The sequence below is a fragment of the Plecotus auritus genome, assembly GCF_963455305.1.
Source record: "Plecotus auritus genome assembly, chromosome: 9".
NCBI lineage: Eukaryota > Metazoa > Chordata > Mammalia > Chiroptera > Vespertilionidae > Plecotus > Plecotus auritus.
In genome coordinates this window covers 3,118,466-3,146,074 of record NC_137783.1, presented here as the reverse complement: position 1 = coordinate 3,146,074, position 27,609 = coordinate 3,118,466, and the positions used below count along the sequence as shown (strand labels likewise).

Genomic DNA, 27,609 nt, shown 5'->3' with positions numbered 1-27,609 from the left:
ACGCCGGGCATCATCCACCAGCCTCAGGCACGGGACCAGGGTGCCCCTGTCCCTCTGCGCCCGTCTCTCTGTCGGGCGGGGTGCAACTCTGTTTACTGAGAGTTAAAACAATCTCTTGTTCGCTTTACTGTTATGCCTCGTAATTATAGTTTCCATGTATTTGTTTGTATTCATCAAAGCATGTTTTAAAAGATCAATCATCCACTATCTGACTGCTCGCTGTTGCCTGTGGAGACGGATGGGAAACACACGGACAGCGCCCCTTCTTCAGTCATTTCCGCGAGGGGCAGAAAGTTCCACCGCCTGCCTCCTTTATCGCCCCTTCAATTTATTTACTTTTAATCCTGCTTGCCAAACATCTTGTCTGTGTAAAACAAGACCACATTCCGGGCCATCACACCCATGCCTCTCAATGACTTTCTTCGCTTTAATGAGGCGCCTGTCACGGGACCTCGGAAAGCTGAGCGGGTCCCCTCCACGCAGGGAAAGTGCGCGCGGCGTGGAGAGGCAATTTTGCAATCAGCCGGAGAGGCGTCATTATGCAGCAATCATCTGATTAGTAATTTGATAACCTACATGCTTGACGGAGAGCGAAGACGGAGCTGAGACAAACAAGGAAAACATCCTAACGTTCCCTCTCCCCCCCGTGCGCACCTGGCTAGTCATTTCTCACTCCTGCCTCGTGGGTCCTCATGCTGCAATGCCCTTGTAATGACCTTGTACATCACGGGGATGACCTCTAAGAAACTCACGTCACAGCCGGACAAAATGTCCATGTTACACGTCCCCATGTCACAACGGGGTGTTCACCCTAAACTCCACCTGCACCAAAGCCTGCAAAGTCTTCCAGAAACGCCTTCCGAGCGGGGGGCCGTGTGGCCTCTGCCTCGTGGGGCAGCTCCCTGAGGAAGCACAGGGCACTGGGGTGCTCTCCAAAACTGACATCAGGTTCAAGGACAATGACTGCAGGTAAGGAGCTGAGACTCTCCAAAGGCTCAAAACCAGGTTGCACACAACCCTAAGTCCCTCTTCCTCCTGCCACCTGTGGCCAGCCACACCCACTACCCAACCCCTCTAGGACCCTGCCATGGGAAGGGCAGCAAGACAAATACTGCATCCTTCATGGACACACCAAGACCAGACTCACCCTTTTCCTTCAACGATGGCTTCTTTCAGATGAATATATGAGGCAGGAAATATACCCTTTGGGGAGGAAAGAAAAGAGACAGTTTTTATTATCAATATGATTATTGACTGTCAATCAAACAACTGTCCCCAAAAAAGGTGGGGGGTGATTGGGTCTCTATTAATTCTGCAAACTCAGGGTCGGCCTCACGGAAAACAACGCGTGAAAGATGGCAACGCATCAGCTTGTGTTTCAACGAGGCTGCGGATACGTTAGGAAGCAGCAGAGGTGATGTGTTTGCAAAGACACGATCCCGGAGGACGGTCCTGTGACGCCTCCACGGGCCGCACCCCGTCTGCACTGCTGACCTGGACACAGGCCGACCATCAGCCGACGGATGCCCACGGGCAACTTTTGGTGATGGTCTCTGCTGGTTCCTGATCGCAAAGAGCTGAAACGACCGCCGAAAGCGGCCTGACCCACAGAGACTTCCTCAACCATCGGATGCAGAAACTGGTGCATCTTGCCCCGTCGCCACTAGGGGGGCACGGTTCGCAGGGCTCTCATCTCCTGGGTGAAGCAAGCATGCGGAGCCCCCTGAATGGGGCCCAGGAGACAATGGGGCACAGACCAGAAGTGCCAGGAGCCTCACCGAGCCAGGGCAGGCTCCCTCCTGGAGGGGAGTGGAGGGGGGCACTGAGAGGCAGGCTGGGCCTTGGGCAGCGCCACGCAAGCCGGGTACGGCTGACTGCGTAAGATTCAGGGCGCGCAGCCGCAAGCCACTCAGCGGCACGGGTGGCTTTGACGCACCTGTTGTGGGAGCAGGAGCTTCTGATCGGGTGGCCTGGCATCTGGCCCCAAAAGGGTTGAACGGGGCATCCAGAAACCACAAGCACCTGTCATGCTGGGCACGTGCTCGGCCGCCACGAGTCCTGGTCCTCCTGCCGACCGGGGACGTGGACGAATTTCATATAAAAAGAAACTATCAGCCCGGCCGGTGTGGCTCAGTGGATAGAGCGTCGGCCTGTGGACTGAAGGGTCCCGGGTTCGATTCTGGTCAAGGGCATGCACCTTGGTTGCTGGCACATCCTCAGTAGGGGGTGTGCAGGAGGCAGCTGATCGATGTTTCTCTCTCATCGATGTTTCTAACTCTCTATCCCTTTCCCTTCCTCTCTGTAAAAAAATCAATAAAATATAAAAAAAAAAACTTTTTTTAAAAAAAAGGAACTATCAGCCTGGCCAGTGTGGCTCAGAAGTTGAGCTTCGACCCAGGAACCAAGAGGTTGCCGGTTCGATTCCTTCCAAGTCAGGACACAAGACTGGGATGCACGCTAGATCCCCAGTAGGGACCTTGCAGGAGGCAGCCAATCGACGACTTCCTCTCTCTCTCTCCCTACCTTGCTCTTTAAAAACCAATAAAAATGTATTTTTTAAAAAAGAGAGAGACTGGGAATGCCAGCATGTCTAACCCTTTAAAAATAAGTAAGTAAATAAGATTTATCACAGAGAGGGAAGGAGAGGGGCAGAGATGGCAGCCCGTGGCGGTCCAGGATTCTCATGTCTTCCTTACTAAAGTCTTCAGATCAAACCGGGGTTGCTCTGGAAGGAAGGCACTCTTATTACAGAAGGGGCATCCATGGGCCACGGCTTCCCCCGGGGAACTCTAGGCCACCACCCAGCCGGTTAGAGGCCGGTGCCAACCTCCAGGCCCCCGGGTGCCAACCTGCGGCCCAGTCCGAGCTGACGGGGTGGGTGGGAAGGCCTGGCTGGAGCCGCTGGCTTCGGAAGCCGTGGTTACAGGCTCCGGACTGCGAGCGGAGCCCAGCCCAGCCAGGAGATAATGAGAGGCGAGGTCAGGAAAGAGAAGTAAGATGAGGCCTCTGTCAAGCATAATTAGGCATGAAGCGTACACCAGCGAACGTGGCCGGCCTGACCACAGCCCGCAGGACGCCACGTCACGGGAGGACACAGGACAGCCATCCTGGGTTTACAGAGAGGCCACACAGGACGGCGTGCGGGAGTGGCCGCCACAGCGACCGAGCTGTCATGGTAGGTCTGGGCCTCGGACACTCACAGGACGCGTGCAGGCTGTCGGGACGCAGACGCGCCTTCGTCTGCAGGCAGCACAGCGGCCTAAAACGGGAGCCTGCGTGGGCCTCGCAAATCTATCCACTTGTCATCGAGGATGCGGTGCAACTGAAAATCGGGACCCGTTGCCCGTTTTTTGTTGCTGCTGCTGCAGTTTTCTCAAGTCCTTCTCCCCAGGTCGTTCTTTTGCTTAACGAGGGGACAAAATTCTACCAGGGACAGAGGAGGACGCACGGGTCGACGGCCTGTCACAGCCCAGCAACGCGCTCGGGACACGCAGCCGCAGCTCCTACGCACGCAGTGGCCAGAACAGGACCGAGGGCGGTCCGCACTGCAGCCCACACAGTTTAAACGCCGAGAAAGAGGCACGAGGGAAAGGCCAGGCACGAACGAGAGGGAACTGATTTCCTCTCTCGGGGTGATTTACGGGGGGGGGGGGGGGAGGGCTGGGTTCAATAAGAAGAGCGACTTACCTTCTTAGACTTTTTTCTTAAGGTGTAACCTCTGTACCAGCCTAGACAAACACAAAGTCGAGAGGGTTAGTGCAAGGAGACGTCTTAGCCCCGTGGTCGGCAAACTGCGGCTTGCGAGCCACGTGCGGCTCTTTGGCCCCTTGAGTGTGGCTCTTCCACAAAATACCATGGCCTGAGCAAGTCTATTTTGAAGAAGTGGCGTTAGAAGAAATTTAAGTTTAAAAAATGTGGCTCTGAAAAGAAATTCCAATCGTTGTACTGTTGGTATTTGGCTCTGCTGACGAATGAGTTTGCCGACCACTGGCTTAGGGCCCTGACCACACCTCACGCGGAGGACGCATTGCTTTGCTGATCCTGGGAGGCCCCAGGACGGAGCAATCCCAGCGCGTGGGGGATACACTATGGGGCTGTCTGCAGACTGTCCTGGAGGCCTGGGAGGGTCTGCAGACTGTCCTGGAGGCCTGGGAGGGTCTGCAGACTGTCCTGGAGGCCTGGGAGGGTCTGCAGACTGTCCTGGAGGCCTGGGAGGGTCTGCAGACTGTCCTGGAGGCCTGGGAGGGTCTGCAGACTGTCCTGGAGGCCTGGGAGGGTCTGCAGACTGTCCTGGAGGCCTGGGAGGGTCTGAACTGTCCTGGAGGCCTGGGAGGGTCTGAACTGTCCTGGAGGCCTGGGAGGGCCTGAACGGGCAGCCACCGGCTCCTTCCCCTCCACCTGCCACGGGGGCCTGGAAGGCGTCGCTGGAAGCTAAGCAGCAGGCTTCCGAGGAGGGTCCCTTTGCCCACAGGCAGGCTCCGGAGTATGCGTCCTCCCGTCCCTCCCTCTGTCTGACTTGCGGTGGGCTCCCTGCCAAGTGCAAATGCCGCTGCCCCACAACAGACATGCCATTGAGAGCTGACTTCCTGCCGCTTCCACGCCGAGGAGCCGGGCCCCGGGGCAGCGAGGGTCTCACAAAGTGGCCCAGGCCCCCGACAGGAAGCAGCAGCCCCGGCACCGGCCCCCGACCCCCTCGGGGTCTGGCCCACACTCAGGTCCCCACCCCGCCGGTGGGGAGGGGAAGACAGCAGTGAGGGCGGAGGCCGACACGAGGCAGCTGTTGGCAGGAGTTCCAGGCAGCTGTTGGCAGGAGTTCCGTTCTAAAGGGAAGAGTCCCTTCCAAGAGGGGCCAGGCCTGACCGCACCCTCGCACCGCCCTCGGGCTGAGGGCAGAGACTGTCCCTGCAAACGCCCGTGGGTCCACGCCAGCACCAGCCCCCCAGCCCCCCAGCACCCCCACCCAGCCTGACGTCAGTGTTTCCTTAGCCCAGTCGCCCCGAAGTCACTTCAGGCCACGCACTCGGAGAAAGTGCGCCAAGAGCTCACGTTCCAACTCTGCCCCGCAGGAGCCGAACGACCGCGTCCAGGAGCCCCACCGGCATGTGGAGGGTGCATGCGGGGCCGATCCCCCCACAGTAACCACCCACGGGGCGGGGGGGGGGGGTTATGCTGCACCGAAGTCAACCCTTAGAAACCGGGGTGTCGGAATTAGCTCAGAAATGGGAAGTGGCCAAAGGCAGGAAGCTCGGGGCTGCGGGACCCAGGGTGGTGGGAAGTGAAGGCGTGGGGGCACCCGGAGGCCAGAGAGTAAGGCGGGGGGCCGCCCACAAGCAGCGGGAGCCGCAGACGCTGTATCCCGAGTCGGCAGGAGGGCCTCTGCACAGGCAGGAGCAGACCCGGAGCACGACCACACGCACATCCACGAAAAACAGAGGCACGCCATCCGGCAAAGGACAGGCGCAAACAAAACCCACGGCAAACACAGCCGCAGGCTCGCCATGCGGGGGGCAGGGGCGGTGAGCACGGGGCACCCTGTCCTCTGCTCTCCTGCAGAGGCAGCTCACCCTGTAACGGCCTTCCTGAGCAGAAGCAAACGCTCGGGGTTTCCTCCCAAGCCCGTGTGCACTAATCCTCCCAGCGCCTGCGCCCACATGCCATGCGCCAGGCACCGCGCTGACAGCTCAGACCCAGCCTCTGCCTCCGAGAGCTCCCAGGCGGGCGGGCTCCCTCAGGCCAGCAGGAGGCAAACCCCAAATCTTGCTGCAGCACAGAGACTGTGGTTTCATCAAAGGAATGGTTCCAAAAAAAAAATAATAATAACTCCCTAATCTCGGTGCAATGCCTGTGCATCCCTCAGGGTCAGCGTCCAGCCCCTGGGATCCCGACAGAAATGAGCGGGCAGCAGGCCGGGCACGCCCGTGGCCACGCGGGAGTCACTTCATCAACCTCTGGGATCTCGGGTCAGCCTGACCCTGGACCCTCTCAAGGCAGGGGGTGTCCTCCATGACCCCTCACAGCTCCTTCACCTCCAGTGACCTACACACTTCCTTTTGCCATCCATGCCCCCGGCCTTTAGAAGCCGGAGACAGAGAAATTAATCATCGCCCGAGGGCAAATTCGCTTTTTGAAACTTAATATAAAGAGTGATCCTTGCGAAATTTTATATTCTCTGGAGCAATCTCCGTAATATCCTGAGAAGGATCACATAGCCAAAGAAAATCAAATTTGACAAACAGAAATAAATTTTCGTGGAGGGAAAGCGGGAGCAGGGGGAGGAAAGCAGGAGAAAAGGCCGAACTCTCGAACGCTGCGTGGAATGTAAACAGAACAGGAGGAACGAGCAGAAAAACAGTTAGCCCACCGCTGTGTGATGGTAATAAAATCACCGCGTCTCCCGAGGCCCAAACTCTTTCCCCAGATGCCTTTCTCTGACTAGGTTCTGATTCAAACCCAAAGACAGTTTCCAAAATACGGGGATTCATGGCCCATGAAAGATCTTTACAAAGAGAGGAGGATTCTAATCAAACCTCAGAAGATTTTTTTTTTAATTTTTTAAAATATTTTAATTGATTTTAGAGAGGAAGGGAAAGGGTCAGAGGGATGGAAAGAAACATCAATGATGATAGAGAATCATGGATCGGCTGCCTCCTGCACGCCCCCTACTGGGATCGAGCACAAAACGCAGGCACGTGCCCTGACCGGGAATCGAACCCTGACCTCCTGGTTCATAGGTCGACGCTCAACCACTGAACCACACCACCGGGCAAAACGTGGAAGAGTGGCTAGCCCCCCAAAAAAATGCTCACGGAAGGGTCCTTTCTCAGGATGCAGGCCCAAAAGTCAAACGCCTGCTGCTCTCCAGTTATTTTTTTTAAGTTAAATGTCTGGCAGGGATCGCGGACTCGCTAAGGATCCCCCCCTTCAACAAGGATATTCCTCCGATGAAGGAAGGACAGGAAGCCACAGTCCCCATGCACCGGGCTGCCCAGGAATGATGTCACTGCCCCGCGCCCATTAACCAGGATTCCGCTACAGCTGACCCGGGCCAGAAAGCAAAAAGACGCTCCCTTCAGATGAGGAAAGTGTCTGAGAGGAGAGTTCCGGTCCTTAACCTCGACTTAATTTCTCTCCGTCTCCTCGCAGCCAATGTTAACAGACGCCGAGAGCAGACCAGGCGAGCCGTCGATCAGCTGTAAAAGCGGCAAGCTCGCCTACGCTGTCCATCACCACGCCGCCTTCCCCGAGGACGGGCCCCGCTTCTGTGGCCCTGTTAATATCTGCTCCGAGGAAGACGCTGCGAACGCCTTTTCTTTCTTTCCACCGGACGTTTGTGGGGTACAGGGTGCGCGTGGGATGGGGGTCTAAGGCAGTGTGCAGCACCTGGGGAATGAGGGGCGGGAACGTGGGGGTGGGCCTGGCCTACGCCTGTCTCAGGCGCCTCCCGGGACACGGAGCAAGCAAGTCGGGGCTCGCCTGGTGCCTAAAAGCCCAGCGCGCTCACGGGCTGCAGAGCGCATCTCCGAGCCTGCGTCTGAAGTTTGCTTGCTGGTTACGATGGGATGGCAGCCGGTCCTCTCCACCGCCTCCGCCCCCTGGGAAGGGTTTGGCTAAACCCAATCTGAAAGCAACTTTGCTGGGGAAACGTTCGGTTTTCATCGCTCCTTTTGGCTCCTATGCTATTTGAGAGCCACCCCTCCGAGCAGTACATAAAGCCACTGACCACTCAGACCCAATCTCACTGAACTGCCGGACCTGAAGAACGTAAAAGCCAAGCCTGACACTGCTTCTCTTCCGTGCCGCAGTAACCACAGGGCCAACAGGTCTACGCAACGCGCCACAGGAGAAACCATCGCCTGGGAAACCCAGGGCCTGGCCACCGCCGCCAGCACCGCACACCCAACCGGCACCCAGAGCCGCCGCCTCCTGGGCCCCGCCCGCGCGGCTCCAACCGTCTCTGTCCGCTCCTTGACCTCGGAAAAACGGGGTCAAGAATTTAGAAAAGAAAAGGACGTAAGAAACAAACAAGGCTGGTTCCCCGGAGGCCTGTGACGGACAGATCGAAGCGAGAGCACAGAAAAGCCGCCATTCCCATCACACACCTCAAAACGGTGACTTCAATACTAAACTCTCTCAATGCCTTTTTAAAATCTTTCTCAAGTGGTCGGTGCGTATCAGTCAGGAATGACATGCACCTGCAAACAAAGGGACCCATGAGGTGTGTTTTGTTTTTAATGAAAACCGTTTTTTGCAACAGAAAAATTTTAGAGGTTAAAATAAAAGGAATTTTTTAACCTGGTTGGGGTAGCTCACTTGGTGAGAGCAGCGTCCTAATGCTCCAGAGCTGCAGGTGCAGGGCACATACAAGCATCAGTACCCTAAATAAAAGGGACTTTCCGTTTTGAGGCCATCTGAATAAAGCCTTCGTGAAATAAGCAACGGCCTTGCTGCTGTCCTCGCCTGACCATCCGCCACGGGAGAAAACCAACCCCACGAGGACGGCGGGCGAGTAGGCGCGCTTTCTCACCCAGGGAACGCTCGGCCCCCGGGGCACTGCCAACGGCCCAGAACACCACGAGAAGGGACTCCCGGCTGGATACGCACCTTCGTACGTTTCTAAGATGTGCACGGTGTCTCCTATCTGTAAGGAAAGTTCGTCCACGCCCCGGGCGTCGTAGTTATAAAAGGCTGCGGGGGAGAAAAGCGGGGAAGACGTTAGTGGAGGTGGAGAGGCCGATGCTGCTCTTTTAAACATTCACACACATTCCGCCTCCGCCTGGACCCTTCTCGCCGACCCCCACAAGAGCAGCCTTTTCTTTCAAGAGACAAATACAGAGGCTCATCGTTTACGTAGAAGAAATGCGGAACTCCTCATGGTGCCAGACGACGATTAGGGGACCTTTATTGTGGTAAAAGAGAAAGGATGGGGAGTTGCCTTCTTAACCGGGTTTAAGTGTGCAGTTGAGTGGCGTTCGTAACAGTCAAAGGTTGTGCTACCATCGGCCCTGTCAACTTCCAAACCTTCCTCATCACTGCAAACAGAAGCCCCACGCCCATTCAGCCACTGCTCCCCATTCCTCCCTCCCGCCGCCCCGTAACCTGGCGGCCAGCTACCTCACATAATTGGAAGCAGACAACATTGCCCTTTTGGCCCTGACCAGTTTGGCTCAGTGGATAGAGCGTCAGCCTGGGGACTGAAGGGTCCCAGGTTCGATTCCGGTCAAGGGCATGTACCTTGGTTGCGGGCACATCCCCAGTAGGGAGTGTGCAGGAGGCGGCTGATGGATGTTTCTCTCTCATCGATGTTTCTAACTCTCTATCCCTCTCCCTTCCTCTCTGTAAAAAATCAATAAAATATATTTAAAAAAAACTAAAACAAAAACAAAAAAACATTGCCCTTTTGTGCCTTCCTTCTTGCGCTTGGCACGCTGTCAAGGTTCCTTCGGGTTGCTGTGCCTTGTCTCGGGACGTGATTCTTTTTCTGGCCGAATAACACTGCTTAGCATTCTAATTAGCACTGGATGGACGACCTTACATTTCCATCACCAGCACATGTTTTCCGCAGATGACTTCTTCCTAACCATGGCCTGAAAACTCGGGAAACCAAATGGGTTTTCAATACATCATACAGCCCACGCTGCCAGGAAGCCGAAGAGCCACGTCACCATCAAATACGCACACGTGTGTCCCGCGTTAAGAGAAGACCCTGAGCACGGGCCGTGCTCGACACCATCTCTAAAAGCCCAAGTCCTCCTCCCGCCATGAGGCAGTCCCTGCTCCCGCAGACCAGCACCCGAAGAGCCATGCCAGGAAATCCAGGCCACACGTGCACGCCCACATCAGGGGGGAAAAGAACGGTCACGGCGAACAAAAGATGTCAGAAAGTGTCTGAGACCCAAAAATGATTCACCGGGCCCACTCTCGATTTAACAACCCCAAAGGGACAGTGCTGTCCCTCCTTCGCAATGGGTTCCACCCGAAAAGACGCCGTCCTCCATGGAAGCCCATCTCCAAGTGCCCGACCCATTTCCCGTCCATCCATCCTGAACGCCGTCCTCCATGGAAGCCCATCTCCAAGTGCCCGACCCACTTCCCGTCCATCCATCCTGAACGCCGTCCTCCATGGAAGCCCATCTCCAAGTGCCCGACCCACTTCCCGTCCATCCATCCTGAACGCCGTCCTCCATGGAAGCCCATCCCTAAGTGCCCGACACACTTCCCGTCCATCCATCCTGAACGCCCGCCAGACTAGGCTGCCATCAATGGCACTTTCCTGTGTGCATCCCTAAAATTCTCCTTGTTCATATCACGTGCGTGCAAGCTCCCCCGGCAAGCATGGGGCACCCCAGCATCTGACCACCACACCTCGCGTCCCAGCCTGAGAGAAAGAGGCCAACCCCTCCCACCCCCGTGTGCACCAAGGTGCCCTCCCCTCGCCAACTGGGCACCTCCCCTCCCATCCCCCGTGCCACCTCTTCCGCAAAGCCAGGTCCAAGTACGTTTGCTTTTTCTTTCTTTTAATTTAATCCTCACCCAAGGGTATTTTTCCCATTGATTTTTTTTTTTAGAGAGAGTGGAAGAGAGGGAGAGGGGGGAAGAGAGAGGAAAGAAAGAGAGAGAAACATCGATTGCTTGCCTCCTGCTTGCACCCCGACTGGGGCCAGGAATTGAACCTGCAACTGAGGTACGTGCCCTTGACCGGGAATCAAAGCTAAGACCCTTTGGACCTACGGCCGACGCTCTGAGCACTGAGCCGAGCTGGCCAAGGCTATGCTTGCTCTTTCAACCCCTTCTCCAAATATCCCCAGCCCCACAGCACATGGATCCCGCTGTCAGCTCCACCATGAGGCCCGCCCCCCCGACTGTGACAGCAGCCCCGACTTTCAGGCCAGGCAGCCTCGCTGGCTCCAATGCTCCTGGCATCGGAGCCAGACAATGTGCAGGGAACGCCTCTGCCCACGAAACTGGCGACCTCCAGCAAATGCCCCACCCTCTCCGCCATCAGCTCCCCGCCTGCAAAGTAAGGACCTGGATGCCGGCTCCTCACAGGGTGTGTGGACGTTGTGTCTCAAAGTAACGCCACGGCCAGACCGGACAACGTGGCGCAGTGGCGGCCCGCAGCGAGCACGCGGGGTGTGGCCAGGGCTCGCGCTGTGGTCGGAGTTTTTGGTTTTGCCGCAGTAAAGGCTTCTATTGCTACCAGAATCCTTTTACATATTTTTATTGATTTCAGAGAGGAAGGGGGAGGGGGAGAGAGAGAGAGAGACATCAATGATGAGAGGGAATCATTGATTGGCTGCCTCCTGCACGCTCCACACTGGGGAATCGAGCCCACAACCAGGGTGTGTGCCCCGACCAGGAATCAAACCCTGACCTCCTGGGTCACAGGTTGATGCTCAACCCCTGGGCCACGCTGGTGGGGCCCAGAACCCTTTTTAAAAAGCCAGAGCCGGCACACCGTCCCATGTTTGCAGAAATGCTAACGCAGCTAAAGCCGTGGACATGCAGAAAATTCCACTTTCGCAGGGATTTTCCTATATGTTCACCAAAAATTCATAAAAATGGACTGTCCTCCACTGACGTCAACGGTAATAACAGTTTTTTAGGGTTATTTAGCGTTTTATGGTGAATCTTTTACAGGAAATAATTGCATCAGGTACAGGAAGCTCAGAGCAGACGCCAGCTCTTCCCAGATCGGCATAACCGTATCCCCAGGCCAGGAGGAGCCATAAATGCATTGAGCACCACTCTGCACAGCATCCCTGCCAGTGTGCCAATGCGGGTATAGGCGAGGCGGGGGGGGACACGTCATAAAGAATAAAAATGAAACAAAACGAACGCACCCCCTGTAAGTACATCCGGGCCCACGCGCGTCTGTGAGGCACACGCAGACGCCTGAAAGAAATTCTCTCTCTCTGAAGCAGGCAGACAGCAGCCGTTGAGAAATTCTCACACGTGAATACAGAACTTCCATCTTTAACTATGATATGAGCCTAAGACCCTGCTCGTATGGATGAAGGAAAAAAGGGCCTCTGAGGGATTATGCATGTAACCCCAAATTACATAGAAGAGCTAAGGGCCACAAAGCAGGCTGCCCAACCGTAACCCCAAATTACATAGAAGAGCTTAGGGCCACAAAGCAGGCTGCCCGTCCTCAGCCTCTGTCCTGAGACTCACTGCCGAAGCAGTCCTCTATTAAAGCCAAAATAAAGACTCAACGTTCGCCCCATCGGCGTGGCTCAGGGGTTGAGCGTTGACCTATGAAGCAGGAAGTCACAGTTCGTTTCCCGGGTAAGGGCACAGGCCCAGGTGGCGGGCTTGATCCCTAGTTTGGAGGCAGCCCATCAATCACCTCTCATCGTTGATGTTCCTCTCTCTCTCTCTCTCTCCCTCTTCCTTCCTCTCTGAAATAAAACATATGTGTATTTTTAAAACACAAAACTCTGCTTTCTCAGATTAGCGGACAAGGGAGTGGGAGTTAGAGGGGAGGTGTGGCAGGGAGCACAGTAGCCGCCAAAGTCATCCACGTCCGAATCCCCCGTCGCTGCAAGGCTGGTACCTTTCATGGTGGCTGTGGTGAGGGGTGACGGGCCTTGAGGTGGGGGTGCCGGTCCTGGATGACCCACCTGAGCCCAATGTAATCGCAAGGTCCGTGTAAGAGGGAGTCGGGGGGTCAGAGTCAGAGAGGAGCCGAAGTCAACGTGAGCAAGAAAGGGGCCGCCCGCCAAGGGGCGTGGGCGCTCTAGAGGCTGGAAGAGGACCACAGGGACCCCCCAGAGGCTCCAGGAGGAAGCAGCCCCGCCCACACGGGGTCAGGACTCGACCTCCAGAACTGTAAGCTCAGAGTGTGGGCTGTTGAAGCCCCTGAAGCTGTGGGGTTTGGTTTCAGCAGCAACAGGAAAGCATGCGGGGGGGGGGGGGGGGGGATGAACAGCGTAAGCGGTGTTCCGTAAGTGGTATTCCATGGTTTGTTCCTTCACTGCTGAGGGCAGCGGGAGCAGGGACCCCTGCAGGCATCGAACTCGGACAAGTCTGTGACTGGGGTGCCCCGATTCTTGGGGTGATAGAAAAATGAGGGAAAACGTTTATTATTTCTTAAATAAACCCAAAGTATTCCATAGAAAAGGCTATTCCTTATTCTGGTTCCTTGACCTCTCAGAGCTGCCCCTTTCTAGGGAGGGAGAGCAGGGACGAGAAAGCGTGGCAGCGTCCTTGCCTGTAGGAGGGCGATGAGGATGGATGGCATCTGGGTTTTCAATGTCTTCCCTCGACCAAAGCGCAAAGACGGCAGCCTCGTTGCCAGGCGCCCAACGTATCATCTTCGTTTTTCTGATCAGTTGAGATCTGAGAACAGCTCCACAAGAGAACATGGTCCCCGCGTGTCCATCCACCCCTTCGAGAGTGTGCCATCCACCGCCTCTGTCCGCTGGGCGGCGTGTCTAACGTATTCCTCCTCCTCCTCAAATCCACTCACCCTTCTAAGAGCCTGGCTGGAGACGGGGCCCTGGGCCCACCTGCGCGGGCACAGGAACGTCTCGATCCTGGACTACGACTCCGGTGTGAAGCTGGGCTTGTCGCTCGTGTGCAGAGTGAACCGGGAAAGGAGGTGGAGATAAGCCAGCACGGAGGGTCTTTCCCAGGACGGTGCTGTTTTCTGTTTCCGGAAGAGCCAGCAGCAGTCCTGGATCCTTTTCCCCAAACTTTTGCCCACGGAGCTCACATGCACCAGAGAGGTGACGAGGGAAAGGCCTGACCCCTGCTCCATCTGCTCACCCTGTCAACGCCACCAGCGGTGTGAGGAGAGACCTGCAGCTCAGCAATCACAGAGGGGGCTTCCACGTGCACCCATACTGTGAACAGTAATGACGGCGAGGGTGCTACCAATGACGCTGCTGCGGCGGATGGTGTGATAGCGGAACTCCAGGAATCATGAAGGCGGTGATGGTGGTGGTGATGGTGATGGTGATTCTGATGATGAGGATGGTGATGATGGGGATTGTGATGGTAAGGATGGTGGTAATGATAGTGATGGTGGTGATAGTGCTAATGGTGGTAATTATGATGATGGTGATGGTGATGATAATGATGGTGATGGTGATGGTGATTCTGATGATGAGGATGCTGGTAATAATAGTGATGGTGATGATAGTGCTGATGATGGTGATGATGGTGATGATGGTGATGGGGATGATGATGGTGATTCTGATGATGAGGATGCTGGTAATAATAGTGATGGTGATGATAGTGCTGATGATGGTGATGATGGTGATGATGGTGATGGGGATGATGATGGTGATGGTGATTCTGATGATGAGGATGGTGATGATGGGGATTGTGATGGTGATGGTGATAACAGTAATGGTGATGGAAGTGATGATGGTGGTGGTGATACTGATGATGGTGATGATGGTGATTCTGATGATGAGGATGGTGGTAATGATAGTGATTGTGGTGATAGTGCTGATGGTAGTGATTACGATGATGGTGATGATAATGATGGTGATGGTGATGGTGATGATGATCGTAGTGATGGTGATGGTGGCAATGGTGGTGGTGGTGGTGATGATGAGGATGGTGATGATAATGATGCTGACAGTGCTGCTGCTGCTGCTGCTGCTGCTGCTATGGTACTGGCTGACATTTACTGAGTATATTCCATGGGCGAGGCATTGAGATAAGGGCTTCACACGCTCAGACTAATTTAACCCTCACAATAGTCCTATGAGGTGGACACAGAGTTTTTCCCATTTCCCTCATCAGGGTTCCATCAGCTTAGTCTGCCCACATGTGAGCAGTCAGTGGAGGGGCTGTAGGGCGCCAGAGGCCAGCAGGACCAAGGGCCACAGTGATAAAGCCCTGCACCGTCTCATCCTCAATCCTCGGCCAGAGTCAGTCATCTCTGGGCCTCAGATTGACCTCCTGATGGCAAATGACAACATCCAGCTTGAAGTTCCCTGACAGGCACACAGATCCGTGTAGTCCTAAAGTCCACCAGTGTCTAAAGCCTGGTGCTAATGATGTCTCCTTCCTTACACAGAAAGGGAGTAATTCCAGAAATGCAAGGTTGGCTTGACCTCCACAAACCCATCAATGTAATTCAACCACATTAACAGAGTAAAGGATAAAAAAATCACCTGATCATCTCAGTGGGTGCAGAAAAAGGATTTGAGGAAACATAATCCCCTTTTGAGAAAAATAGTAAGACAAAAATAATAAGACGTACTTGACTACTCTGACACCAGGAAAAAAACACTACAAGCCATCAACCGACTTAACAGAGTCCTACAGAGAGGAGTGTGACTTGCTCGCGTTGGCACAGGGCATTCAGCAGCCCTGGGACCAGGTGTTTCTTTCAGACTGTCTCCTCCACCCCCCTGGGCCTGGCCCACATCTTCACCCTCTCTCACTGAAATGAAAAATAGTGTTTTGGCTGGTCTCCCAGCTCAATTTATATTAACCGTATAAACGCTCTTCTCTCCATCACCAGAGTTATCTTCTTTAACTCTGGCTCTAAAACACTGCACCATTTCCCTTCGCTTTCTCATTCGTGGCTAAATTCTCCAGCTCAGCATTCAGAATCCTAGGTGGTCTGACTTCAGCCCACCTTTCCAATCTCATCTCTCTCCCCACTCCACCTCCGCCCACCTCAGGGCCTGCTATAAGCCACTCCACACTCTGGGAAAGCCCCTCCTCCTGTACCTCTGGAGACCCCTCCTGTCTGCAAGGCCTGCCTTTAATTTCACCTTCTGCAGATCCTCACTGAATTCTGACTTTCTCCCTCAACCAAAACCAGGTCCTTGCACACCTGAATAAATCGCCCACTGCCGACCTTCCCTACGAGCGCTGTGACATCCCAGAGCCTTGAAGAGCTGCTTCTCTCTCTGTCCCTCTAGAGCAGCGGTGGCCAACCTTTCGGACCCCGCGGACCACCAGTTGGCGACCGCTGCTCTAGACCAGTGGTCGGCAAACTCATCAGTTAACAGAGCCAAATATCAACAGTACAACGATTGAAATTTCTTTGGAGAGCCACATTTCTAAACTTAAACTTAGCTTCTAACGCCACTTCTTCAAAATAGACTCGCCCAGGCCGTGGTATTTTGTGGAAGAGCCACACTCAAGGGGCCAAAGAGCTGCATGTGGCTCGCGAGCCGCAGTTTGCCGACCACTGCTCTTGACCAAACTCCTTGGGGAGGACAAACATTTATTCATCATTGGATTTCCACATGCCTTGAGGGAAACTCGACACAAACTCACTGAATTTAACCAGATCACAACGTATTCCTGTGTGTGAGGTTGGTGATGGAGTGAAAGCAAAAACTGTATCATTTGCTCCCCTTCAAAATGACCTTGCCCTTTACAGAAAGATCTAGAGCAGCCGTGGGCAAACTACGGCCCGCGGGCCGGATCCGGTCCGTTCGGCTGTTCTATCCGGCCCGTGGAGCCGGAAGAGTGGAGGGTTCTCTTGCTCTCCCCTCCGCTCCTTTACTTTGAATTTAGATTAGTTCACACAAACACTCCATCCATGCTTTTGTTCCGGCCCTCCGGTCCAGTTTAAGAACCCATTGTGGCCCTCGAGTCAAAAAGTTTGCCCACCCCTGATCTAGACCAAGATTCTTTATGTTTTTTTTATTTTTTTTAATATATTTTATTTATTTTTTTACAGACAGGAAGGGAGAGGAATAGAGAGTTAGAAACATCGATGAGAGAGAAACATCGATCATCTGCCTCCTGCACACTTCCTACTGGGGATGTGCCCGCAACCAAAGTACATGCCCTTGACCGGAATCGAACCTGGGACCCTTCAGTCCGCAAGCCAATGCTCTATCCACTGAGCCAAATCAGTTAGGACTAGACCAAGATTCTTTAATCAACAGGGAAGAGAGACACAAGATTCGCTTTCCAGGCCCTGGTTAGGTCTCTCCCATGTAAGGAGATAGTCCGCCATCAGCGCTCGGCCTCCTGGGAGCGCCCAAGGCGCGAGCCTGACCACCCGTTCCTCCTGGCGTCGGCTCGGTGCAGTTCACCCACCCCAGACCCGTCCTCCTGAAACGTGACTTCAGGAGGGCAAGCAGCAATTAAAAGTTAATTCATTCTTTCAAAACGTCAGTTTGTGAAAGTGCATTGTTCTGTCTGTGATCTCATTCGCTCTGTCTTGCCTTCAGTTGGGAAAAAGTGCCCAATAGCACCCCTCTCTCAGGGCTGGGGAAACGCAGGCCCCGCCCCCCAGGAGACAGGCAGGGGGCGGGCTACCTTCTCAAGGGCTGTCCTCTGCTGTTCCCCGGGTCCATGAGCCCTACACGTGTGTACCTAGTCCCTGCCAATAACACCCTCCGCAGTTCCTGGGACTCCAGGGGCTCCTGCTCTGTCCAGCAAGGGCTGGGGCTGGGGTCAGAGGACAGCTGAGCAGCGCTGCCCAGGGAGGAAAGTCAGCCACAGCCTGGTCTCTGGGGAACGAGCCTTTCACACACTGGCCGCACCCGGAAAACACAGATTGTACAGACACCCCTTCTGGGTGTGCCCCCACAAAGACTCAGGGCGGGGACTTGGATAGATATTTGTGCAACGCGTCCAGAACAGCAGTATTCACAGTAGCTACGAGGTGGAACCCAGCCCCAGGGTCCATGGGCAGATGAATGTCAGCAAAATCCGGTCTCTGCCCATGATGAAAAGCCACCCAGCCTTCACAAGGGCTCTGACCCGGCCATGCTGCCTGGAGGACATTGCGCTCAATGAAATAAGCCAGACACACAGGCCAGGCATTGTCCAAGCGCACGCACAGGAGGTACCGGAATAGTCATGTCCACGGAGACAGACAGAAAGCAGGGTGGTGCCTGCCAAAGGCGCAGGGGAGGGGCGTGGGGAGTTAATGTTTAATGGGTGTAAAAGCAGCAACCAATACTTCATGGGTGGAGCGTTTCAGCGGGGGAAGATGGAAAGTTCTAGAGGTGGGTGGCTGCGCAACAGTGTGCATGTGCTTAATGGCACGGAACCGGACACCTGGCAGTGGTTAAACTGCTCACTTTACAGCATGTCTGTTTTGTCATCGTAATAAAGAAGATGCAATGGCCCTAACTGGGTTGGCTCAGTGGCTAGATAGAGCGTCAGCCCGAGGACTGAAGGGTGCCAGGTTCGATTCTGGTCAAGGGCAGGTACCTGGATTGCAGGTTCCTCCTGGCCCTGGTTGGACCCATGCGGGAGGCAACCAATGGATGTGTCTCTCTCACATTGATGTTTCTCTGTCTCTCCCCGTCCCGTCCATTCTCTCTAAAAATCAATGGGAAAATGTCCTCGGGTGAGGATTAACAAAACAAAACAAAAAGATGCAATGGCTAAAAGTAAAGGCTGGTAAAGTAAATAAAGGAAAGTTCCTTACGGATTTAGCATCTCCTTGACTGTGATGGAAAACACTCAGTGGTTCCACATACGAAGAGAGAGAGAGAGAGAGAGAGAGAGAGAGAGAGAGAGAGAGAGAGAGAGAGAGAGAGAAAGAGAGAGAAAACACCCACATTTCTAAAAAAGATACCGCTTTCAAATTCACAAAGTCACTCCTGCGGGTCCCTATCTTTCTTTCTTAGGAATAGAGAGATTGTTTCTCTGCCAGTAAAATCCCCCGCGGCGGGACTTCCTACAACATCTGGATATTAGAATCAAGTAACTCGTCTAAATAATTAAAGAGAGGGAGCAGGGCACAGTGAGGTAAGGAACATCCTCTGTTATTCAACATTCTCTTTGCCTTCTGGCTGGAACAGGTGGGAGGACTGATGAAGATAAATGTGAAAAGAAATATGTAAAAGAGTCTTTTCTCAAAGTCTAATTGAAGTGATAGACACCATTGAAAGACATTTTAATATCTTCCTTCAGAATAAAATAGCACCGTATGCCTTATTCACAACTCGCCAGGAGGTCACTGTGCCCAAAGCACGCAGGTTTCTTGGGACACACACTGGGCTGTGGGTGAAGGTTGCTTTATTGTTTTCCGTGACGGGGAAAATAAGACTCGGCTTTCAACACTTTGTGTCTTTCATCCAGTCAGGGCTGGGGAGAAAGCCACTGCCCGAGTTATTGACAGTCTTTGCAAATCCCCCCACAAACAGGAAGAGCCTTAGCTGACCTGAAAATGATCTCCTTCCGCATTTAATTGTGTTCAGCAGCAGAGGGGTGTAGAGAGGAGATAGGGGGAAAGATTCCATCTCTTTAATCATCCTTCTCAAGGTAGAAAAAGTATTGCAGTTTAGGAGAGCACATGCTGGTGGAGTAGCCAGAACCTTACTGCCACCTCCACCCCCACCCCCAGGCAAGGGCACTCCACAAGGGCCAGCGGGGCGGGTGGGGGGGGGGGGAGGGAGAGGGCAGGGCCTGCAAAGCCTACCCCTGTGGGCAGCTGGGACCAGCAGACCAGCCAGCCAGGTGGGTGTGAGCCCAGTGGACCCACACCCAGGGGCGGTCCCACACCCAGAGGCGGTCCCACACCCAGGGGCGGTCCTACACCCGGGGCGGTCCCACACCCAGGGGTGGTCCCAGACCCAGGGGCGGTCCCACACCCAGAGGCGGTCCCACACCCAGGGGCGGTCCTACACCCGGGGCGGTCCTACACCCAGGGGTGGTCCCAGACCCAGGGGCGGTCCCAGACCCAGGGGCGGTCCCCCGAGGCTCCAGGTGCGGACCTGGGCAGCCAGGACCTGCTGAATGCTGGATGGGAGGCAGGTCTCACTTTCTCTGCTTTAAACAAGGCCAGGACTCGCCCTGCCCCCCAACTGGTCAGACTGGTTCTTCCTGAAGGGCACCAGGAGCATGGGCACAGTGAGCCTGGGCACCTGGTTCAGTCCCCAGTGTGGGGCGGGCCGGAGGCAGCCGACCCATGATTCTCTCTCATCACTGATGTTTGCATCTCTCTCTCCCTCTCCCTGCCTCTCTGAGATCAATTAAAAAATAAATTTTTTTCTTACAGAGTCTCCATCGGCAGGTGAATGGATAAACAATGTGTGGTTTACACACAGGACGGAACGCTTTTCAGTCTAAGCAGGGGTCCTCAAACTTTTTAAACAGGGGGCCAGTTCACTGTCCCTCAGACCGTTGGAGGGCCGGACTATAGTTTAAAAAAAAACAAAACTATGAACAAATTCCTATGCGCACTGTGGGCCCGGGACGAGTCGGCTGCTAAGCAGGCAGAGGCACCCGGTGGGCCGGATAAATGTCCTCAGCGGGCTGCCTGTGGCCCGCGGGCCGTAATTTGAGGACGCCTGGAATGAAGTCTGACACCAACTACAACGTGGATGAACCCTGAGGACACACTATGTTAAGTGAAATAAGCAGTCACAGGACAGATACGGGATGGTCCCACCTCCATGAGGCACCCAGAGCAGTAAAACCCAAGGGGACGGAAGGTGGAGTGGTGGTGCCCAGGGGCTGGTGGGGGTCGGGGGGGGAATGGGGACTCAGTGTTCAATGGGGAGAGTTTCAGTTTTGCAAGATGAGAAACTTGTGGAGATGGATGGTAGTGACAGCTGGGCAGTTCTGTCACTGTCCTTACGCCACTGAACTGTACACCCAAACGTGGCCAGCACTGTACCTTTTATGTTATGCATATTTTACCGTGATTTAAAAGAGAAAAAGCAGTCAGGGCACAGGGCTGTGTGGCCCCAGGTCTCAGGCCTGTGGATCTGGCTGCGGCTCCAAAGTTTCACGTCTAGAACGAGAGGCCCCTTCGGCGAGGGTGGGGCTCCCCCGGCAGAGCCCCGGCAGATCCTGAAGAGCTGTGTGATGTTTTAATAGTCGTTTCAATTGACTACAAAAAGACAGAGTCCTGTAATAAAATTGCTTTTGCAGCATGGTAGAAATACTTAGCGCGAGATGAGAAATGCTCAGCGAGAGGCTGTGAAACCTATTTGCTTGCTTATAGAGTTGCTGCTGAATAGGACAAAAGCAGAAGATGATAAAAGGCAGGCAGGAGAGATTCCACCCCAGCAAATGCAGCCACAATGCACCTGCCATGATCCTCAGCAAGCAGGGTCCGCTCAGGATCTTTTTGAACGCGTCGAGCAAAAAATTAACCCTCTCGCCGAAACCGGTTTGGCTCAGTGGACAGAGCGTCGGCCTGCGGACTGAAAGGTCCCGGGTTCGATTCCGGTCAAGGGCATGTACCTTGGTTGCGGGCACATCCCCAGTGGGAGGTGTGCAGGAGGCAGCTGATCGGTGTTTCTCTCTCACCGATGTTTCTAGCTCTCTATCCCTCTCCCTTCCTCTCTGTGAAATATCAATAAAATATATTAAAAAAAAAAAAATTAACCCTCTCTCTACTATTTGTTCCTTTGTTTCACTTTTAATGTTTAAAGCTCCACCAGATCTGATGTCAGAACACGCTCATTTCCCCCCGCAAGTCCCAGCTGCTGCGTCTGGCCCGCCCGCCCACAGAGTGCTCTAGAGCAGCGGTCACCAACTGGTTGGCTGTGGACCACTGGTGGTCCGTGAGGTGCGAAAGGTTGGCGACGGCTGCTCTTAGGTAATGCCTCGGCTGACCACTGCGAAGCCACAACACCCTCGAACCCAGTACAAATTATTTCCTCTACCAAAACAGCTTCCTAGGAAAATTCCCAATCACCAATGAGGGATACCCTACTCACACGGTCCCCATGAGATCTATTCCCCACAGGTATTTGGTGAGAAAGCTAGGGTCCTCACCATCACCACCATATCACCACCACCCGCAACAATAACAACACCATCACCTCCACCGCCATCCCAAACACCACCAACACCATCACCAACCACCACATCACAATTACCACGACCACCCATACCACCACCACCAGCCCCACCATCACCACCATATCACCACCACCCGCAACAATAACAACACCATCACCTCCACCGCCATCCCAAACACCACCAACACCATCACCAACCACCACATCACAATTACCACTACCACCCATACCACCACCAGCACCACCATCACCAATAACATCAATACACCTCCATCAACACCACCATCGTCACCAACACCATCACCACCACTATCATCATCACAATTATCACAGCCACCCACACCACCACCATCACCACCATCACGAATAACATCAATACACCTCCATCAACACCACCAACACCATCACCACCACTATCATCATCACAATTATCACAACCACCCACACCACCACCATCACCAATAACATCAATACACCTCCATCAACACCACCAACACCATCACCACCACTATCATCATCACAATTATCACAACCACCCACACCACCACCATCACCACCATCATCATTACTGTCTCCGCTGTCACCACCATCACCACCACCAACCACAACCATCATTATCACGGTAAGAATCACAGCTGGCGTTCATTCTCCACTAAGACCAGCCAGTGCACTTAAAACTCCCTGGCCTTCCTCCTTTCACCCCACACTAGCCCTAACAGCATCCCCATTTCTGCGCATAAAGCTCTGATCAAAGCCCGGGGGAGCAGGCCGAGGGTGTCATGTGACCTGTGGCTGGGAGAACAGCCTCCCTCCGCTCCTCACAAACGAAGAGCAATTATGCAGCCGCCTGGGAATGCCTCCTCTAGAGCCAGTTCCTTTTGGCGTCAAAGGGGCTGTGACTGGGACCACCGTGGACAGTGTCAAAAGCCCCACAGCCCTGACTCCAGGAAGCCCTGGAGACATCATGAAGTAACCATCCCACTGACCCCACACACGGAACCCCAGTCTAGAGGAGACACTGCCCTTCCCTGTCACATCTGGCTGAGCTTCCCCCGCAAGCAGGTGCTCTCCCAAGCCTCGAAGGCCATCAGCCACCCAGTCCAGAGGGACCCCCAAGGCCCCAGGTGAGCACCGAGGGGCAGGTGGAGACAAACACTGACCGCTCACAACCTCAAACCACTTCCCTCGGCCAAAACCGGGGTGTGACTGATCCAGATCCGCTGCGACAGAACTGCGGTTAAGCCACATCTCCAGAGGACACCGCCTCCAGTCTGCCATGGAGCTATCAACCCCGACCAGGAACTGCCCCGTGGCGTGCTTCTCCAGATGATGTGATTACCAACAACCCCCCGGGCAGGTATGATTATTACCATCCCATCTCACAGGTGAAGAACTGAGGCTGGGAGATGTGGAGTTGCCTGCTCCGTGTCTCAGGTCTGGGAGGCGGGGACGTGGGGTTTGGAGCAAAGCATCTGGCGAGCTTGCGGCAGCAGCACACGGGGCGCCGGGCACCCTCCCCTCCCTGGCGTCTCTCCCTCTGGCACCACCTGAATAGCTCCTGTGAAACCAGGCGGAGAGATGTCAAAGCAAAAGTCACACCAAATATCATCTAACATCACACAAGGACGTCACAAGCAAAGCTTGTCACCAAGCCCTTAGGAGGTGAAATATTCCCTAGTAATATCCCCCCGCCAGGTCCTTCAGCCATCAGTCAAACTCCCACCTCTTCCCGTCTGATGGGAATTGATGGTTATTGCACGCAAAGGACATTCACTATCCCAAGCTCTTGTCACACGGGGATCCATCCGTGTCCTGGCTCTGCCCTGCTCCTCTGCGATAAAATGGGGAGCTACCAATCCTCGGGGGACAGGGGTCCAAGAGACCAAGCCAGGCCGGATTCAGACAAGTGTTTCCCTACATCCATTTTCCTAGACAAACCACACAGCCCATAATAAAAATGTGATCTACGCTTCACTATTTGAGAATGCGGCCCCCCAAACACACGTGCCTTCAGGGTTAAGGCTTTCTCACTGGGGCCAAGTATTGGACCCACCGTGGAAGGCCAGCTGGGGCAGGGGGACTTCTGTGGCACCTGAGCCTCTCTCTCCCCTTCTGGTGAGGCCTAGGGGTTCCCTGTGTGAAGGGCAAGGGCAGAGGGCCAGGTGGCCCCCACGCCCGAGCGTGGCACCATACACAGTGGGCAGAGGTGGTGTGCGGAGGAGGACAGAGAGGCGGTACCCACCCTGCCCCCTTCTGCACTGGGAGCCGCCCTGCTGGGACCTGCTGGGAGGGCCTCCTGGGATGGCCTGCAGCCAGGGACTGGCTGGTAATAGAGAAAGGATAGCTAAGTGGATTAATGGATAGATACATTGATAAATAAATAACAAACAAACAGCCCTAACCGGTTTGGCTCAGTGGATAGAGCATCGGCCTGAGGACTCAAGGGTCCCAGGTTCGATTCCGGTCAAGGGCATGTACCTTGGTTGCGGGCACGTCCCCAGTAGGGGGTGTGCAGGAGGCAGCTGATCGATGTGTCTCTCTCATCGATGTTTCTAGCTCTCTATCCCTCTCCCTTCCTCTCTGTAAAAAATCAATAAAATATATTTTTAAAAAAAGAAAGGATAGCTAAGTGGATAAATGGATAGATACATCAATACATGAATAATAAATAAACAAACAAGCACACACACAAAGGTCAGGCCTGGCCTCAGGGGGGCCGCATCGGAGGGGCTCTTCACAGGGTGGTGCTCCCCATGGGGTCAGGCTGAGGGCCACCCCCTCCTGTGTCTCTGAGAGCCTCCCCACTCGGCCCTGAACCCCCGTCTCAGGCTCTGCTTCTCGGAACCAGCTTTGAAATGGGAATTCTCCTGACAAAGAGAGAGATGCAACAAACCCCCACAGACCCCTACGGGGAAGGAAGTGCAGCTGTGGACTGGGAGGGAGGGAGGGAGGGAGGGAGGGGGACAGGGGCGTGGGGAGGAGAGGTCCACCTTTCACACAGACCCGAAGCGGGGAAGGCCTGGTCTGAGGTCACAGCATAGACGCCCCGCCACCCCGCCTCTCCAAAGCGCCCCCTCTGGTCTCACGTGCGAGCCGTGGCGTGGACAGTGAGACGCGACCTGAACCTGACCACGTGGCTGGATGACCAGCCTGGGAAGCATCCGCGGCATCTCACGGCTCATTCCACAGCCAGGAGCCCGCGGCAGCCCGCAGCCCGGTGGCCAGGGCGGGAACAGAGGGTTATCTGGTGACAGGATAACAGGTTATCCCAGGGAACCCTCAGCCCGGGTGAGAACACGGGCTCCTAGGGCCTCACAGCGGTGGCCCCGGAACATCCTGGGGGCGGGGAGCCTGGGGTGTCCAGCCCACACCGCAGGGCAGGGCAGGGCAGGGCAGGGCAGGGCAGGACAGGCGACCTGCTCCTGACAACTCTGCCCCCGCACCCTGCAGCTGGGATGCCTGACCTCAGCCTCCGAAGGACCTCCTTCCCCTCCCCCGGCGGTAACCCCACTCAAGTATGACCGCCCCTAAAAGACAGAGAGCACTCACCCACGAGGTAATCTTTCTTTTTCCAAAGGGGCACCTCCTTTGCATCGTAGCGCCTGCGACATGTAGGTGCTGTGTGCTGGGGCCTGTCCTACGAGGGTCCCCACAGGGAGCTCTCTGTGGCGTGGCCCAGGCGTGGGCAGGGCCGTGGGCTGGGCACCCCCGACAGCCTGATGGGATGGGGTCCCCAGGACATCCCAAAGGTGAGGATGCGAAACTCAGAGACTGGGAGAGACATTCCAAGAAGGTCCCCCCACCCCCTCCTCCTGGGGCCCATGCCCCTCCCTTGAGTGTGGGCTGCGCCCAGTGACTCACTTTTAGCCAAAGAGTACGGGGGAGACGATAGGATGTTGCTCCTGGGATTAGGTCATAGGAGGGTCTGGCACCTGGCCGGTGTGGCTCAGTGGTTGTGTATCAACCTATGAACCCAGAGGTCACAGTTTAACTCCTGGTCCGAGCACAGGCCCGGGTTGTGGGCTTGATCCCCAGGAGGGGGCGTGCCGGAGGCAGCTGATCAATGATTCTCTCTCATCATTGATGATTCTGTCTCTCTCCCTCTCCCTTCCTCTCTGTAACCAAAAAAAACATGTGTCTTTAAAGAAGAGGGTCTGGCTTCTCTCTCTCACGGCTCATGCTGATACACACCGGCCGGGGAGTGAGCTGCCTACAGTGAGGCCCGCAGGCGAGAAACTGCAGGGGCCTCCAGCCGCGGCCACCGAGCCCTGCCCACGGGCACTGCGGGGGCCTGGAAGCAGGTCCCACCCGACCCCAGAGAACCCTGGGAGGACCTCAGCCCAAATGCAGCCTCAGGAGGGGCGTGGGGGGGCCAGGGCCCCGGGAAGCCACACCCCGTTTCAGACCCAGAGCTAGGAGACATTACAGCTTGTTTTAAACCCTGTTTCAGCCGTGTGTTACTAAGCAGCACTTGGTAACTTAGACATGAGCTGGGGGAGCTGGGACGCCTCAGCCGGACCTCTCCTGTACCCCAGGACTTCGCCTGTACCCCAGGACTTCGCCTGTACCCCAGGGCCTCGCCTGTACCCCAGGACTTCGCCTGTACCCCAGGGCCCTCCCAGAACACGCCTCCATCCAGCTCTCTCCCATCCCAGCCCAACCTCTGACCCGCCCAGCGCCCTCAGGCTCCAGCACTACAGGTCAAACACCTCCTGGCAAAGGACACCTTCTGTCTGTCTGTCTTTCCTCCTCCCGGGTGCTGGCCCTGGCTCTCTCCCCAGGCTTCCTCCCCCTCAGTCTCTTCACATGGTGCTCTCGGGGTTCTGTGACCTTACTCCTTCTCCCCCCTCATATGCCTGCACAGTCCCCTGTGCCAGCCTCTGCCACCCTCCTTGCTCCCAACTCTATAAACTGTGCCCCGGTCAATCCAGCCGTCTGTGTGTCCATCCGTTCGCCCTTCCAAAGCGAAGCAACTGCTCTTCACTGAACACACGGACACCTCCCGAATGTCTGTCACAAGCAACGCCCTGTGCCCTCCGGGAGCCACCCTTCCCAGGACCCGTCCTAGACAGAGCGGCACTGGCCACCTTGACCACACGCCTCCCTGCCCTTCCCCCCCACCATCAACCAGTCACAACATCCTGTCCTTTGTCTCCCTTCTGGTTCTCAACTCCAGCTGCTTCTCCCAGCTCCGACAGCCATCACCCCTGTCCAGACCACCAGCGGGTCTCACCTGGATTGCTGCCTCCTGACCGCCCACGCCCTCTCCTTCTCCTTCCCGTCACCGCCTCCCACGGATCTTTCTAGAGCAGAGCTTGATGGTCTCCTCTCCACGACTCCGTGCTCTGGGGACAGAGGCAGACTCCTCAGGGAAGCTCACAAAGACACAGCCTATCTATCCTGCTTCATCATGCCCTTCGCTCCAGCCTCCCCCCACCCTCGGAAGGATCTAGACCGAACTTCAAAGTCGAAATCACGCTCTGTGCCTCCGGATACATTGATGTGACTCCTGCCTACCCTTCTTCATCTCATTAATTCACACCTATTCTTCAAATCTCCCACTAAATGCCCCTGCTGCCAGGAAGCCTTCCCTGCTTGCCCTTTCTCCCTCCTAGCATTTACCACACGCTACCCTGAGCTTAGCCCAGTGACTGGCATTTGGGAGGCACTTGGTAAATATGTACTGAATATATAAATTTAGGCAAAATCCATCAATGGTCAGAAACGTAAATAAACTTAGTAGGTGCTTGCACGTGCTAACTCGGCCCTATTGCCCTGACCATAATTATTACCCCCATTTGACAGACAAAGACACTGAGGCACAGGAAGGCTGATTTGCTGAAGGTCACCCAGCTAGAAAGTGACGGAGCTGGGATGTGACCCCTGGCACCAGAGTCTGTGCTTCTGA

The 27,609-nt window shown here is 55.1% G+C and overlaps 1 protein-coding gene across 7 annotated transcripts in view; it reads right to left on the bottom strand.

Annotated features, from left to right (window-relative positions):
• DOCK1 (dedicator of cytokinesis 1) overlaps positions 1 to 27,609 on the bottom strand; it is a 331,039-nt gene that overhangs the window by 279,358 nt on the left and 24,072 nt on the right. For 5 of the 7 annotated variants that reach the window (XM_080641474.1, XM_080641473.1, XM_080641477.1 and 2 more), the window contains exons 2-4: positions 8,602 to 8,685; positions 3,688 to 3,728; positions 1,148 to 1,203 (exon numbers count right to left, since the gene is read on the bottom strand). In XM_080641474.1, coding sequence (XP_080497600.1) covers positions 1,148 to 1,203; positions 3,688 to 3,728; positions 8,602 to 8,685 — 181 coding nt within the window. The remainder of the gene's footprint in view (positions 1 to 1,147; positions 1,204 to 3,687; positions 3,729 to 8,601; positions 8,686 to 27,609) is intronic. The other 2 variants (XM_080641475.1, XM_080641476.1) reach the window with 1 other exon arrangement.